An 18,190-nucleotide genomic window follows, 5' to 3' on the forward strand; every position below is an offset into this window, starting at 1 on the left:
ACGACTACGATCAGCTGGTGCAGCGTTTCCCATTTCGTTCCATGTTTGGATTTAACCTAACCTAAAAACTTGTTTACACTGATTGAAAGACTAATTATTTATATGATTTGTAGTAACTGTATAGTAACTGATTGTAGGAAAAATATGATGTGTAACACGAAAGCAAACTGCCTTTGCTGCACTCAAGAAACTTTCCACACTTGCCCACGGGTCGTGCTTTAACATTTCTCTTGTGTGCAGCAACCAGCAAAGTGCCACTTTTCCCACTAGTTACACAAATATTGATTTTGTTGTTATTTCAACACATCATATCATAGATTAACTGCGCTTCAGATACTGTGTACACGTCACTTGCTACAATACCTAAGTCACCATTTAAACCCATAACTGGTCCTATTCTAATACATAAAATTATTTTCGCCAGGTAAAAATATACCTTAAAACTAATTATAGAAACTGTAGTGTTAGTGTGTTTTAGAATAGTATAGATGTATTCAGGAGAAATAAATTACAAATACTTTTAATTACTGAGTGCTCTCTTCATATTTATTTTTGCTTAACAAAACAAACTTTTATCAATCCACGATACATCATCTTGTAGCACTTTTGACACATAAATATTAACAAATATTTACAAAATAAAATATAAATTTAATTTAATTACATTAATATTGTACAATTTCATAGAAAATACAGTGGTATTTTTGTTTTTAGACACCTTCAATGTTGCAGTAACAATCTCATTTTTTACAAGACAAATTCATTAAAATTATAACTAAACAATTTAACATGTTTTTGCCTCTCTGTAGACTTTAATTTGTGGGATTATGTTTGCTCTTTCGTCAGAGAGAAATATTTTGATACCTTTCAACTTAGTGTTTACTAAACACAAATACCTTTTTTCCTTTGTCTTAGTGTATACAAAATTATTAGTTAGTTAGCATTTGTTCTGAATGTTGAGGGAAATCTATTAGAATCATTACAACTTAACTAGATGATACTTAATACAATGTTTATAAGTAATCAGAATTTAGAAGTAGTCATTAAAGAACCAAAAATCAATCTAAAAGGTTTTCAATATCAATAGTGTGGCACTAAAAGACTGTTGAGGTTCAGGACACTACCAACACGACAAAATCAAATTCACCACAGATTGACTTAGGCCTACCAACTTGTAGAATAATGTAAATTAGTAAACTTTGGCATTGATTGTTTTCCAAGAAAATTTGCATTTGTACGCAGACATAGGATTGAGTATCTAGTAGAGCAATTAATATAACAAAATCAACAATAAAACTATGATAAATAATAATGGAAGTTTCTATCAATATTTATGCACCCATTGGGTATTCAAGTAAAATCGCCAAACGGGTTACATATAGTTTCTCTGGATATTAATTTTTGAAATTCATATAAAACAACACTTCATACATGTTTTAAAATTATGCTATTGAAACAAATGAATATTCTAAATATAAAATCATACTATACACACTTCAATTGAATGTATAAGTTACAATTTACATAAAATAATCTTTTTACAGTAAAAAAATAATAAAGTATCAATGTTTTTATCCTAAATAAAATCCGCCTTGTTTAAGTTGAATTGGATATGTTAGATTGTACATAATATACAGTGAACTTAACCCAAAAAACCATCTCCCACCATTTTTTGTTGTTGATATACTATTTATAATTTAAACTAAAACTAGAGCCCTCATTATTTTATCGCCTCTGACTGTTTTTACACTATTTACCAAATCGCTGTTGACAAAATGCAAAACTTTTCAAGCTTTCCACAAAATCTTCAAGCTGCAAATTGTGATGTGTGGACAAATGTCTGAAACAAACAAGATGTATACAAATTAGTTTGTTACAAAAAAAAAAAATAATGTTTAACGACTTGAATCAAATGTGTTTCCAACAAATTTATTATTATTTGAACCAATCGTTAATGATGATTCCTTGATTGAGCAGGGACGCACCTTCAAGTGCTTTATTCACATTGTGGGCTTTTTTGTGCTTCAGAGCACGTTTAACTTCAGCTTTGCCTATGGCCCGGTTCACACGAGCGACATACCTATCCGACTAGGCTGTGACTAGGTAAGCCCGACTGGTTAGCGTACCACAAGACCAGTTCACAGGAGCGAGATGTCCACGGACTAAATGAAAATATCAATATCAAAACCACTCGGATCCATAACTGGTGCACAATGAGAACAAAGGGAAGAATGCGAGCTGCAGCGCGACTACCCGATCGCTCGTGTGAACGCTCCCATAAGGCTACGTGTACTGCTACGCCGCTAGACTGGGTAGCTGCAACGAGTGACTGGGAAGTGGGGCCCGACTATGTTTTGGGACACCAAACTCGAACACGGCTAGCTAGTCAGCGTCCTACGCTCGTGTGAACTACTCCATTTGATCCTGTGGTCCACTACCCAGTCGGGCTTAAACCTAGTCGGCTAGGTATGTCGCTAGTGTGAACCGGGCCTAACCCAAACACATTCAATACCAAGTGTTGGGAGACTACACACACAGAGTGGTATGTCGGCTGGTAGTGAACCTGTTAATACATTCACTGGAATGATGACCATTGTGTATAAACAAAATTGTATATCTTTTTTAATTGCATAGTCTATCACAAACATATTTTACATTACAGGTCATAGGGACCAGATTGTTACTCTGTCACTGGTTCAACAAGAAAGTGTCAATCATCCTTTTGTAACACCCAACCAGTTCATCTTCAAGCTTCCCACTATAGTGTCTCGTACAAACTAAGTTGGTAGTATTTTGCCATGGTTCTTTGATTATTGATGAAAACTGTAATATATGATGTAATTAACAGTAAAGATGTTAAGGTACAACTCTGTACTAATTTTAAGGTCATACTCCAAACCAACAATTATTTAAACAGTCAGTAATTTACTGGATCACGACTTTGGTTATAACCAGTGAACGACCATAAAGGCAGGTAGGTAGTGAGCCTGTTAAGGAGAAACATTTTTCTCAGCATGCAAAATCTTTGCCTAACTACTGAAGAAAACGTATTCCGTAATTCCTTACTGACCCTTGATGTATCTTAACGTTACTCATCCCCAAGTCTTTTAGAGTGCCTTTCGAAGTTTGTTTTATATTTAATACACATAAATAATTCTTTAAAAAATAAAAGACATGTGACAAATTTTCAATTCAAATACCCCCCCGCAGCAAACCTGCAGACTAAGCGAATTTCCATTAACCTGATTGGATTTACACTCAAATGCCTCCATAAAAATAGCACATTTAAAAATAGCCTATTTAAATAGAACTAGGTGTGTTTGGTTAAAAGTATTCCTTGATCTGTGTATAATCATAATATGTCATATTATGTTTTTATTGTTATTGTTTACATTTGAATTATTTACAAGTTGTACACAGATTGAGTTCAGTAATAAAGATACTTTTGTCTATTAAACATGGCGCAGTCAAGAATAATGAGTAAATAAGGGAGAAAAGAAAGATGAATATGGATTTTAATAAGCCTGAAGAGTTGAATGTTGTTAATGGTAATATTGCATCCAATTATAAGAAGTTTAAAGAAGAAATATTAATATACTTTGAAGCAACTGAAACAGACAAAAAGTCAAACAAAGTACAAGTTGCAAGACTGAAGAACCTTTTAGGGGCTGAAGCTTTAAAGCTTTACAGCACACTTAAGAGAGATGCAGAAAATGAGGATGAAACAGTCTTAAGTATCTTAATCACGTTGGAAAAACATTGTATTCCTAAAAAGAACGAGACTATGGCAATACATCGTTTCTTAACTCGTAAACAGAGAGATGGGGAAAGTTTTGATAAATATTTGATTGATTTAAAGTCACTTGTAAGCCCTTGCGAATTTAGAGATCAAGAAGATAAACTCCTACGGTCCCAAATCATATTTGGAATTTCCTCTGTGAGCGTTAAAGAACGCCTTCTAAGAGACAATGTTCCTCTAGAAAAAGTAATTGATTACTGCAGATGCGTAGAAACAGCAGAAGAAAACTTAAAGCAATTGATGAAAAATGATCAGCCAACCTATATTGATGACGTTACTATTAACAAGACTCCAAAACCACAGACGAATAAGCAAAATTACAGCCAAGCGACAAATCGTAATTCCTCAATGATCAGGCCTAGAGCTTATGATAATGAGGGTGCAGGATGTTCAAGATGTGGATATTTTCACAAAGGCCAACCTTGTCCTGCACAAAATAAAGTATGCTTAAAATGTCAAAAACCCAATCACTTTGCTAAAGTATGCAAGACAAAAATTTTCAATGGCCATGAATTAGAATCTACTGCTCGAATTGATGAAACACAGTCAGAGTGGATGCTTAACGATGAAGTGGGGGCTATAGTCAATGTTAACAGGATCAAAGCAAGTCACTGGTCAGTAACATTAAATATAAATGCAAAGAAGATTGTATTTAAGATTGACACTGGTGCAGATGTTAATACTCTTTCCACCAAAGATCTTGATAGCTTATCTCTACCTAAGTGTTTTGAGGTTCAACCATCAACAACCAAGCTTGAGGCTTTTTGTGGGTTCAAAATAAACACAGTGGGGGAAGTAACACTGCCAGTTACAGTGGCTTCTAAATTGTACAACATCACATTTATTGTGGTTGATTCTGAAAAGGCGACGCCAATAATAGGACTTAATTCATCAATTGCAATGGGCCTCATCAAGAGAATATCTATTGATGCAGTAAGCAAAATACCAGACGTACAAACGCTGGTTGAAGAGAATAAAGATGTATTTGTAAACCAAGGTTGTTTTCCTGAAGTACTGAAACTGAAAGTTAAGGAAGGGGCTGTTCCAAGAAGTTCACCTGCCCGTAAAATACCTAACAAAACAATAGATCAGTACATAAAATCTACAAATGAAGACGAATCCTTATACAAAGTTATGCAGTTTTATCAAGAAGGTTGGCCCAGCAAAGTTTCGCCGAATAACCATGAACTAATGCATTATTTTAGAATACGAAATGACCTAACAGTTCAAGATGGACTAGTGTATTTTAACGAAAGGTTGATAGTGCCACAATCTATGCAAAGATATACTTTACAGACACTCCATGAAACTCACTTGGGATTCAACAAGTTAAAGAAGAAAGCTCAAGAACTTGTTTACTGGCCTGGATTAGTTTCAGATTTGAAAAATCTTATTGACAGCTGTGCTACTTGCGCTAAGTTTATGCGAGCAAAATTGAAAGAGCCCCTTCAACCTCATGAAGTTTTTGACATGCCTTTTTACAAGGTATCAGCAGACATAGCCGATTTCGACAATCAAAGTTATTTAGTGTTAATAGATTATTACTCAAGATGGATTGAAGTTGAGCGTATTCGAGATAAAAAAGCAACTACTGTCATTGCTGCATTGAAGCCAATTTTTGCTCGTTTTGGAATACCAAGTATTTTTGTAAGTGACAATGTCCCATTTAACTCTCAAGAATTCATTGACTTCAGTAAATTGTGGAAGTTTGAAGTAAAGTTTACGAGTCCCTATTATCATCGCAGTAATGGACTCGCGGAAAAAGCAGTAGGCATAGTTATGTCAATGTTGCAAAAGTCAAAGCATGAGAAAACAGACTTCAGTTTATATCTTCTAAATTATCGGTCATCTCCAGTTGCGAATCTTAGGTATTCTCCTTCGCAACTACTTCAAAGTAGAGTTCTGAACACTAAGTTACCTGTAATACCATCAAAACTTAAACCACAGATTATTGATGATAAAGAAGTGACAAGCAAACTTGGCCAGGGTATGCAGTATAATAAAACAGCACTAAAGAAAGCCAGTGTTTTCATGAAGGGACAAAAAGTATTAATCAGGAATGTTTCCAACCTTCAGTGGGAAGAAGGTATAATAGTTGATGTGCTGGGAAACAGATCATACATTGTTGAAGTAAATGGGAGAAAGTTGCGTCATAATTCGTGGTATATTCGACCCTTCATTGAACGTACCAGAACCAGGATAGTCAAAGCTAAAAAAAAATAGATTTGTGAAAAGGGGCATGTTTGGTTAAAAGTATTCCTTGATCTGTGTATAATCATATGTCATATTATGTTATTATTGTTATTGTTTACATTTGAATTATTTACAAGTTGTACACAGATTGAGTTCAGTAATAAAGATACTTTTGTCTATTAAACAAGGTGAAACCCGTCGAAATCGACGGTTATTTTCAAGGCTTACGCTAAATCATCTATTTGCGATAAATTGAGTGAAATTGTACATATTTTGAGCATTTAGCATTGTTTAAAGATTAATAAGTGTAAAAACAATAATGATATTGATATTAATTGCATTAGTTACCAAATATGGTGGATCATTCAATGAGTAAAATATCTCCCATACTGTACGTCATTGGAGTTATTAGTATATTATCTGGTATCTCATCGTTTGGAAGAACCTTTAAATAGTATTAAAATCGTATTGGTGGATCTTTTGTAGTTTAACACTTCCGTGATTTCATCAGTGTAATGCAGATTAATCTATGATTTTATTTGAAAAAAATACAGTACTGTATCTGTTTGTTGGGAAGACACGTTCTAAATTCAAAGGGAGGTATATCCGTTACAGTGTAAGTTTGATTTTTCCTTCGTCACGTCGCGTCAGTTCATATCGTACTTTTGTGCTAAAATGAATAACCCTCTATCACAGTTTTGAGAAATTTGTTGTGAGGTTAATGTTAAAGCTGGAATTCCTTGACATGGGGGATGTCAGTTAGCTGTCTCAGCCATATCAATTACATAAAGTTGTCAATATGATCTCTCTACGGAATTTTAGGTGTAGTGGAATATACTTGAAGTGAAGTTGGCTTTTATGCTTAAACTGTTAGGGGCGTGCACATTTATATGCGGCTTCATTGGCAACAAATAATACAAATGACATAGCAATTAATGAGGCATTTCCAAAAAGCAAAAATAATGTAAATTGGCTGTCACGTAAATATTGACGTTTACATGCATTGTTAATCAACGTATCTTATAAAGGATGATGTGATCTAGTTTAAAAGGAATATGACCTTTCTGTCATGACATGCAGTATGCAGTAGCTGCTTAAATATTATTTACTCATTGGGCCATATTTACAGCCAAATACTGTGTTATTTTCAATAACATATGGGTAAATTACATAGATTTTTTTGCTGCTGATCAGTGCACTTTAAGAATATATATTTTAGAGATAAATTAAATGGTTTTTGTTGCTGAGTAGCGCTAGTATACATGCACAACCCTTTTCGTTAGTCTAATAACATTCAAAGGCTCTCTAAGAATTCAAGTTCCTATTTGTATACATATTTATATTATGTTTTCACTAAGCTGAATGAATACATCGAAGTAACCTCTCTGAAAAGTCTGCAGTATGCAGTTTTCCAGCTTAATGACTTTCTTTATCATGCAAATATTTCTACATAAATATTGTAAAATGTTTATCCAGTTGCTGTAAACTACTATTATTTTACCAAAATATGGACACGGCTCAAATGGGCATCGTGCCCTTCTGCAATTGTAGGCTATTATTTTGTATTGTATTACACAATTGAATATTTTTCCAATGATTGAAAACATGTATGACAATAATCTCATGAAGCTATGATGATCTGTCTAGAACAATATGATAAAAATAAAGACAAAAATGGTGAAAAGGAAAGGGCAGGCACCAACCCGTAAAATAGATATAAGGTCAATAAGAAATAATTTTAAGATTACTGTGATAAAAGGATTTTCCACTGATTTTGTCATGGAACGTTATAGCAAAACATGACATGATACAGAAGAAAATTAATTTTAAAATCAGAAAATAACATTGCAAATGCTTCTTTTGGACAATTCAGTAACTCCCAATTAATGTGTCTTGTTTAAAATACAATTTACAAATTAACAGCTGTTTCATTAAAAAGTATTATCCACATGGCCAAAATGTAAACAAATCTGTAGAGGGATCTTTAAAGGCTTCTGGGGCAGAGCCCTAAAGGAATTTACTTCGTTTTTCTTTTGATTGATAACTCATCTACAGACCAAGACCTTTCTTTTGACACCCCTATCAAGTTTCTACGCCCAGCCGTTCTCTCAAATTAGTGGAGACAAAGTTTCCAATTAAATTTTTAGATTCCCCCATGTTAATCTTATGAAAGAAAATCCAACTTTGATGGAAGATCCTGCCCAAACTAATAAAGATATCAAAAAACTAAAAACACTTGGCAAAACTACAGATCAGGGCAATTCTTTTTACACTTTAATCATCAAAATCGGTCCAAAAATGAGGGAGGAGTTCTGTTCACAAAAATCGGCTTAGCGTATTATATATATAGATTAGTTTAACGAGTACTTAGGTTTGCTGCAACAGGAAGGGTAAAAAAGGTTTTTTTTATAAAATGATAATAGTTTAGTAAGAAATAAAAGTATTTTCCAAAATCTATCAAAATATGTTCATAAACAAGCAAACTACAACAGTTGACTTATTCTCCATAAGAACAACATGGGAATTTCAAAATTACAATTTTTTTGAATTTTCTCCGTACAGGGTTGCCACCACAGTGGGATGATAAAATTCATGCAGAATTCATGATTTTCATTGGTAGTTTACAAAAAATTCATGGTCGATGCGCTTATACAATTTCAACACAATTCAGTTTTGCTGATTTCATAAACTGACGTTAAAGAGGCAGTTTCTTTGTGTGTTATTTTTTTTTTAATAACCTTTCATACTTAATATACAACTTTTTTACAGTGATTTATAAACATTCAAAACAAAGTTGAAAACAAAACTGGCCAGCTCATATTCTATATGAGATATTGGAGAAGAATTGTAAAATATATTAAGTCTAGGTCTGATTCAGTCTTTCCACCGGAATTAAACAAAAATCCCACTCACCCAGCCAAAAAAGTACTGTTTCATCCAGTTTTATACCCCTACATAATTGTCATAAAATGTGCATTCTGGTTTATCTTATTCCACATTGTACTAAGATACATCCTACACTCATCTCCATTCAAACTTGGCTTAAAATACCTACTACCGTATGTATGGTCGCCATTTCATAAAAAGTATAAAAAAGTAAAGTATGATGGTTTTATCCAAAAAGCTAAGAAAATCAGGCGTCAGTCGGAAATTCGGTTTTATTGCCCACCCCGTTTCAATTCCGTGCATGGTCTAAAACTTCTGTTTTTGTGATTTAAGTCCCTTATACCTCTTTTTCATATGCGGGGGGTAGGCCTACTAATGATTTTTCGAACCATATACAGTCCTCGGGAAGTCTCAGCTGACATCAGCATCTTTGAATGACTTGGAATGAAATAAGCAATTGGTTCTGACCGTGGAACATGTTAAATAATCATCTGCACACAGTATTTTCATGGTGTTTGTTTCTATGAACTGTTTTTAAACATGAAATTTTTTTATTTGGAAAATGTTATGGTACTGGTTGAATAATTGTTGTTCCTGATTTTGAAAATTCATGGTCCATTTGAGAAATCCATGCATAATCCATGCCGTTTTTCATGGTCACAAGAATTCATGCATAATTCAAGCTTTTCAAGGTTTTCATGGCTGGTGGCAACCCTGCCGTAACAATTAGGCGCATAATAACGCTTCAATATACTAAATTATTTGTTTTTTTAAGCTCTACAAAATGGTTTAAAAAGAAATTGTGTAATGTTGTGTTTTTAGGGTCAAAAATGGGAAAAACCCATTTTTACCCCATAAAACCCCCCATAAACCCCCGTTCCCATAGTCCCATCATGCTGGTTCGCGAACTCATTCAAGTTTATCTCGCCTTACACCTTCAAACCAAATTTTATCAAAATCGGACGAAAATTACTCAAGTTATCGTGCGGATGGACACATATATATATATATATATATATAAATTTGAACGAATGGTGTTTTTGGCCTCTGGGGACATCAAAATGAAAAAGTAAATCGGTCCCAGGCTTAGGTCTTACCATGAGACCTACGGTAATAGCTACTTCCCTATAGGGAAATTCGCTAAAACATAATACAGCATACTTACGAAAACTCAGTGACCCTAATCTGCCAAGGCATGAACCCAAAGGTGCTCAAAGTTGGTCCAAAGACCAATCCGAGACAAGGGTCAGGCAGCAACAGTTCTTCTCTGAACTTGTCGTCAACAGTGTCTACTGTAACTTCTTCTGGTTTCACTCCTTGTCTACAAAGAGTCAGCATTACGTTTTCCATTAAGTCGTGGACAGACTTGGATGAAAACATGTTGACTTCTACAACTGGTGACCAAACATAACCTAGAACATCATTATCACCAATTAGCAAAAATGCCTGGTAAAGAGTATTGTTTGGTACTGTAATGAGTTCTTTGTTGAATCAGTATGATAATTGATCATAATCATCATGGACTATGCAACTTGGTCTCCAGTAAGGGCTGGATTATGAATTATACGATTGTAAATTTACAATCATACTTTTAATATTTTACTTTGAAATGGCGACCATACGAATAACTAGGAATGTATATGAAAAGTTTGCAGTTGTATCCAGATAGATTATTATAGGTATTTGTGAAAACAGAATATTGGACAAGAAACAAAAAGGCGACCCTTATATACTATTAGCCAATAGTATATATGGGAAGCCGTTTTGATTCTTGTAATTCGCCTATTGGGTCTGACGACGATTGTAGTTTCCATTTACACACACGCTTGAACCATTTACAGCACAAACTTTTTAACTAACCAGTTGTAATAAAAATCAATGAAATCAATTATCCTTACCATTGATATCTTTCCTTGCCAGAAAATTGTGTTAGATGATTGCTTACCACACTTGAACCATTTACAGCATAAACTTTTTAACCAACCAGTTGTAATATGAATCAATGAAATCAATTATCCTTACCATTCATATCTTTCCTTGCCAGAAAATTGTGTTAGATGATTGCTTACCACACTTGAACCATTTACAGCATAAACTTTTTAACCAACCAGTTGTAATATGAATCAATGAAATCAATTATCCTTACCATTGATATCTTTCCTTGCCATTTCTTTTACACTTTCATGAAATGATTTCCCCCACTTTATATTTTGAAGACTAGACTTGCTTCTCTTGCATAAAACTTCATAAAGAGAAGTAGGATTGATACCTGAAAGAAAAAAAAACAATTACGTAACAATTATGATAACTAGGTGGCGTTCGCAGAGGCATCCACAAAATTGAGCGGAGTCATCAAGGGTTAATATTATATTTTTTTAGTCATACTGCAGTAAAAACAGTCGTTTTTAATGCATGCGTTGCGGGTCTAAAGTAGCATTTTTACTCTTTAGGGAGTAAAATCGTTTTTAGCCTCTATGGAGTAAAAATCAGCTGTTGTCAACTCAGTTGTAAATTTCTATTGTAAACGATTGCATGTATCGAAATATGTATCGATTCGTGCTTCCTAATCATTTTAACCTACAGTCTACAGTCTCTTCCCATAGCGTTTTAGCATTGCAAATACATTAATCCATTCCCAAACTCAACACTGCTCACCTTTACTACTCCTTTCACCATTTTCTATATCGTGGGGATGCTTCCATCCCTTCTCATAGCATTTCGGCATTGCAGATACATTAATCTAACTGCTACAAACGGTTTCCAGTTCCCACACTCCACACTGCTCACCTTACTACTTCCTTCACCTCTTCTTACGTCGCGGACCTGTTTCCCTCTCTTCCCATACAATTTTAGGATTCCAGATCCCTTAATCTAATCGTCATAAACAGTTCCCACACTCCGGACTGCTAGCATTTACTACTTCCTTCACCACTTCTACGTCACGGACCTGTTTCCCTCCCTTCCAATAGCATTTTAGGATTGCAAATACCTTAAGCTAATCGTCATAAAAAGTTCCCACACTCCGGACTGCTCGCCTTGACTACTTCCTTCACCACTTCCTACGTCGCGGACCCGTTTTCCTCCCTTCCCATAAAATTTTAGGAATGCATATACCTAAATCTAATCGTCATAAACAGTTTCCACACTCCAGACTGCTCACCTTTAGTACTTCCTTCACCACTTCCTACGTCACGGACCTCAAGCTAGTGTCGTCCTTTGATTATATTTATGATCCATACCGTTTCTGTTCTAATATCTGTGGAATAATGCTATCAGCTATTTCTTTATCTACTGCATTCAAAAGTCAACAGCTGATCATATGTCTTTGTTTATGTGTCAAATACTGCTTCCATAAGGTTTACAGTGAAACTTTGAGACGCAGTGGGGCAGATTCCTGAGAGACATTTTTAACGCCATATAGATTTTAGCACTCACCGATATGGTCTTTATCACCATGCAAAATTTGAAAACGATTGATTCAGCCGTCTAGGAGGAGTTTGCGTATTACGAAATGCACAAGAGTCGACGTATAAAAGCTTCGCTCGCTCCGCTCAATAATATACAGAATGGCAGAGTAGTCATATTCAAAACACAATAAAAATTTTTTTTAAATATCAGCCACAATATAATTTAGCTATAAAATATTATATTACGGTATATACAAACAAACAAGCTACAAATTATCTGTGCTGTGTGAAATGTGAAATGGCATGATTGGACCATTAAAACGGGGTTATATGAGAGGTTTTAGCGAATTTCCCATATAGGGAATAAGCTATTACCAAAATATATATATAGTCTCATGGTAAGACTTGAACCCGGGACCGATTAACTTTCTCGTTTTGAGGTCCCCAAAGGCCAAAAACACCATCCCTTCAAATTCATATCCTTATATATAATACGTGAAGGCGATTTCTACGAAACACTACCGTACACCTCCGTTAATAATGGACGGATTTTTACAAACGACGTGTCAAAATAAAGTGTTTGTTGTGTAGACGCCCCCTTTCACAAATTCACAAATAAAAATCCTCGTGCTTTGCCCCACAAGCCATCAAAGTTGGAGTTTCTCCCATAATATTAACATGGGGGAATCTAAATATTTAATTCGAAACTTTGTCCCCACTAATTTGAAAGAACGGCTGGGCGTAGAAACTTGGTAGAGGTGACCAAAGAAAGGTCTTGGTCTGTAGATGAGCAAATGAGCAAAATCCCTTAGGACTCTGCCCCAGAAGCCATTTCTAGCATTTTTTCTTGATTTTCAAACACGATTTTCAGGGTGAAATAGGCGTTTCCCCCAAAAGTGCCAATGGTAAAAAGTGCTTAAAATAGTCTAATTTAGGTAGATAAGGCAAAAAAAGTTCAATATAACATAAGTAGTATAAGTTCAGTTTTACCCACATGTTACACAAAAATCACAAAAGGCCTATCTTTAATCATTTTTGTACAGTTTGTTAAGGATTGTCTGACAAGGTAGGTTTAACCATTATTTGTCTTACCGTAGTACTTTTTATCTAAAAGTTAGTTAGGCCTACAAACATTGCTAGGGCCTATGAATTACAAGGGCTACACACATCTAATTTAATTATTTATGGTTGTAGTTGGGGTTTTAATTTGAGGGAATGGGAGCAGGTAATTCTAAAAATATAGACGATGGGCTGCAGGGAACAGTCATACAGAAAAGGAAATTTTGGGTGTTCTGGTAAGTTATTAACAGTATGAAAATTTAATAGGCCTAGACCTAACAAAGTCAATTGAAGAACAGACATTGTTAGCCTGCTTTAATTTTGGTAAAAACGAAGTATTATTAAGTACTTTATAATACTACTTTAGGCATTCACTTATTAAAATCATTAAAATTGTTCAAGGATGTTCAAAATGTAATATCTCTGTGATCCATTCTGCAGATTCAAATTGGGCTATTTTATTATTTTATGAAGCCTAAACTTAAGTAAAACATTTTTAAAGTAGGTACAGATGTACCTATCTTGACATCCAAGGACAGGTCTCACACTTTATTATTAGGGTTTTATTTTACTATCATTTGAGAAGGGGATTCCACCTAAGTTACCCTAAGGTCGATTCACGTCGCATTTGCAATCCTCAGTCAACAAACTATTTATCAATTGGTTTCACTCAGTCTTACGTACTTTAACTGTATTTACAGTGGTGTTAGAACTAGGCTACAGTCAAGAATTTTCAATCAACACAATATTCTATAAAATTGTAATCGTCCATGTTGTTGATTGCTACAAACAGTATCCTAACTAAGTTGTTAGGCCTAGGCCTACTTAAAATACCAACTGTTTCATAATACTTCCCCCCTCCCGGTTAATTTTTTATCGGCTGCATGCATTCAAACGAGCTTGTTGTGTGGTTGAAAACAATCAGCTGTAGGCTTACTTCACCCACAATTCATTCCACTTGTTATAATGTCTTCCGTACTGACTTGATTATTCTAGGTATAATTTTGTATCTTTTTACAGTGATATCTTGAGTAAATATTCATCAGCGGTGAAAAATAAGTTAATGGTAACTTATATTTGTATTCAGGAGGTAAAAAACTATTAAGTAACTTAAGATAGGCTATCAAAATTAAAAACTCTTTGGAGGCTAATAATTAGGCTAGACTACTTACGGAAAATCCATTCAAAAATATATTTTTTTTTTATATGTGTTACATGACTGGGTGTGACTGAACTGGGACATGCCGTATCTGGTGTGTGAATCAACCTTTATGTGCCTATTTTAACCAAAAAAATATCAATGATCAAGGACAGGCTATCTGGGTCCAGTTTTTGAATCATTAAAAAGCTAAGTAAACACACTTTCCTCAGGATCAAACCAGCAGCATTTTCATTACTAGGCGAGCACTATAACCAAAGAACAACTCAGCTACCTCTTAATCCTGGATAATTTAAGGCACTATTCTGCCGGCTACAACCCTCAGCCTAATAGGTTTTAAGAGAAACTTGTCCGCGATACCTCAACTTGAGTCCTCATTGTCAAGACTGTCCCACCCATAGACCATTGCCCTGTTGGTGCCAAATTGCCTGGTGTTTCGTATCGGTATTTTTACCAGATAGACTTTCATAAGCGTTATCCTGAATAGGCCTAACTTAACCGAATGAATATTTTGTACGATTATTCAATTATTATTATACTTGATAGGCCTATCGAATAAAATAATCAATACATCGTGTGATATATTCATTCGGTTGTTTTAGATACCGCTTATGAAAGTAACAATGATACTACAGTCATAACCTATCATTTTACTTAGGCCTATCTATCTATGGTTTTACCTTAGGTCTATAGGCCCATTAGGTTTAAGACTTACCATTGCTGTGATTGTAAAAGCTGATGTATGGTATTCCCGAATGAATGCACCATAATATTAACTTAACACAGTCTTGATAAGAAATGTCTTCTTCTTCTATAATCACAGCTAAATGTTTTGGTACTTTTGGATAGCATTTTAATTCTTCTTTGAGTAGACTAACACTAATATGTCTAGATGTGTTAGTTCTATAGTATAAACTCTTCAAGCTATGTATACAATACCACAAATAATTGGTTAAATGAAACAAGACACTGAATATGGAATGTACAAAAAATAACACAACTCCCCCAAACTTCATCAGAAATTGGTTCACACAAGATTGATTGGTTTTACTCTGCATATTTCTGGATGACATACTACGGTATGTCTAGTTTAGTAAAGTTTTAGGCCTAGGTTGTAATAAACTAGCCTATTCTTTGGGATAAATGTTTCACTGTTAAGAGTTCACACTTAAGTTTCACGTGATGCATAGTGAGAAAATCAAAACTGGTGCCTTATAGGTTCTAGACGAGGTAGAAACTTGAACCGTTGAAATCAAACCAGATTAGACGAAAATATCTACGAACTTTGGCACTAAAATCACACTTTCAGCACAATTTCAGTGATAACTTAGCCATACATCAATGGGATCCCAAATGCCGACGCTAACCAAGAAACCAAGTAACCAACCCGAACCAACCACAACTCAACTTGGATATACGGTTACGAAGTCAAGTTTGAGAATTGAATGGAACAAGGAACAAGGCAGAGCAGACAGCATTACGCTTGTTGATTTTCGTGTTTCATCGTTTCATCAGAAAATAATAATAATAAACAAAACCTAAAACCAAACCCACCAATCAAATTCTACCAACACACTGTTTCGACCGTTAATCAGCTGACGGCTGTCATATGATCGCCCAAAACCAAGGAATAAAGGCATATAGATTAAACATACTGGGAGTCTATGATAAAGGCATAGATAAAACATACTCCCTTATGATAAAGGTTACTTGGGTGAAGTGAATAAAAACTAGCATTTGATTGCTAGTTAGCAATATCATTGATAAAGCATACTGGAGTATGTTTTATGGCTGGCAACGCGCAATAGAAATTGTAGTCGCTTGAATTCAAAGGGTAGTTCGGATTAAATCATAGGTATTCTTGGGATTAAGACTATTTCTCCTTTACTTACCACTGATGATTGTTGCTTCAATCAAGTTTGGTGTCAATTTATAAAGAACGCTCACCAACTCTTCCTTATAAACTGACAAACTGGGAAAAATTTCGAGAAGTTATGAATGAAAATATTTCTTTGAAAATACCCCTGAAAACATCGATGATGCGGTCAAGTTTCTTAATTCTCCAATCCAAATTTTAATTTCCTAATTCACTCTACTTAATTATGTCAACTCCAGGCGACCAAACAAAAGAACTTGAATCAGAATCATATAAACTATCCAGTTGAGATAAAGCGGAGAATAGTGGAGAAAAAAAGAATATGGCAACAGTCACGCGTAACCAAAGGGATAAAGCCAATTTAAATAAAGCTTCTCAAGATCTAAAACGAGTGCTAAAGAATCTTAAAAATAAATGGTTTTGATAAATGGTTTTGTGATTTTATTGCTTATTTTGTCTCCAATTGAAAGTATAAACCCATGGGCCAGAAGTAACAAAGAGAAAGCGACTTTTTTGCTGACCACCTTACAGTGTTCACGCCAAATACAAACTTGAATGACAATTGCCAAGAAATTGAGGAACATCCTCAACTCCCCCAATCAGATGTCATTACCGTTATCTCAGTTTCGATCTTCTGAAGTGATAAACGTAATTATGGGATAAAAACTGTAAACATATCCCAAACCACAGCATAATAACACGGGAAAACGCGACGCGAGCTCATACGCGCGCTATTTCTAATTAAAATTGCCGCTAAACTAAAACACCTTTGTTATTCACAGATGGCATTCTTAAAGTAAATTAAATTTCCTATCGAATTGTGTCAATAATATCTATAACAACTATTATTTATAATTTACTATTGAAGATCAACGTTGAATGAACTGTCTTGGACTGTGATCATATGATTATTATGATTACGATTTTGAAATAAATATGATGTATCTATACAAATAATAATCACGTCCCCTACACGGCCACTTTTAATATCTCACACGGCCGCTGCCTGGTAGATTTGGCAACGTTGCAAGTCGTGTTGACTAGCACCAGACGATTCACGTCTAACATGGCAGACAGGGTGACACAAGAGGCCACATTAAAAAAAACTATTTTTTTTAGTGTGGCATTGGGTGACACCAGCTCACTTGTTCGCGTATTATTTTTTAAAAATACATTTATGAACATAAATGTATTAAAATATTGAAAGTAAAAAAACATTGGAAATCAAAACAATATTTAAATTGAAAACCTATATTTGTATATTCAAAGTGGAGTCAATATTTTCAAAGCCCAGTAACCGAGCTTTCATATTATTAATAAATACAAAAATACCATTAGCTGTCTCCAAAACAAAACGGCTGTTAGTTACAACCCTACTTGCGATGTTGCCACTTCGGAGGCCGCAGCCTGGAGTGTAAGGTGGCCGTGGTCCCCTAAGAGTTTCACGAATCAAAAATAATATATTTACCAATATTTAATCCGAGTATTAAAATACCCCCGCCGCAGCAAACCTGCAGACTAAGCGAATTTCCATTTGCCTGATTGGATTTACACTAAAATGTCTCCTTAAAAATATCACATTTATTCCCTATTTAAATAGAATCAGTTTAACACATACTTAGGTTTGCTGCAACAGGGAGGGTAAAAGTGTTTTTTTATGTAAAATGTTAATAGTTAGTAAGAAATTAAAACATTTTCCAAATATGGGCAAAATATGTTAATAAACAAGCAAACTACAACAGTTTACTTATTCTCCATAAGAATAACATGGGAATTTTAAATTAACAATTTCTCCATAACAGCTAGGCGAA

The 18,190-nt window shown here is 34.6% G+C and overlaps 1 protein-coding gene across 1 annotated transcript; it reads right to left on the reverse strand.

The window, feature by feature from the left end:
• Positions 1-518: 518 nt before the first annotated feature.
• On the reverse strand, positions 519-16,077 carry LOC128993324 (dehydrodolichyl diphosphate synthase complex subunit nus1). Its single transcript, XM_054417140.1, has 4 exons — positions 15,219-16,077; positions 11,025-11,147; positions 10,044-10,290; positions 519-1,840 (listed from the first exon to the last, which is right to left on the reverse strand). Exons 1-4 carry the CDS (start codon positions 15,574-15,576, stop codon positions 1,750-1,752), a joined length of 819 nt encoding a protein of 272 aa, XP_054273115.1. The 5' UTR covers positions 15,577-16,077; the 3' UTR covers positions 519-1,749.
• Positions 16,078-18,190: the final 2,113 nt, after the last annotated feature.

This window comes from Macrosteles quadrilineatus, unplaced genomic scaffold (assembly GCF_028750875.1).
Source record: "Macrosteles quadrilineatus isolate MER2022 unplaced genomic scaffold, UCM_ALF_1.0 Scaffold_4__1_contigs__length_99947679, whole genome shotgun sequence".
Lineage (NCBI taxonomy): Eukaryota > Metazoa > Arthropoda > Insecta > Hemiptera > Cicadellidae > Macrosteles > Macrosteles quadrilineatus.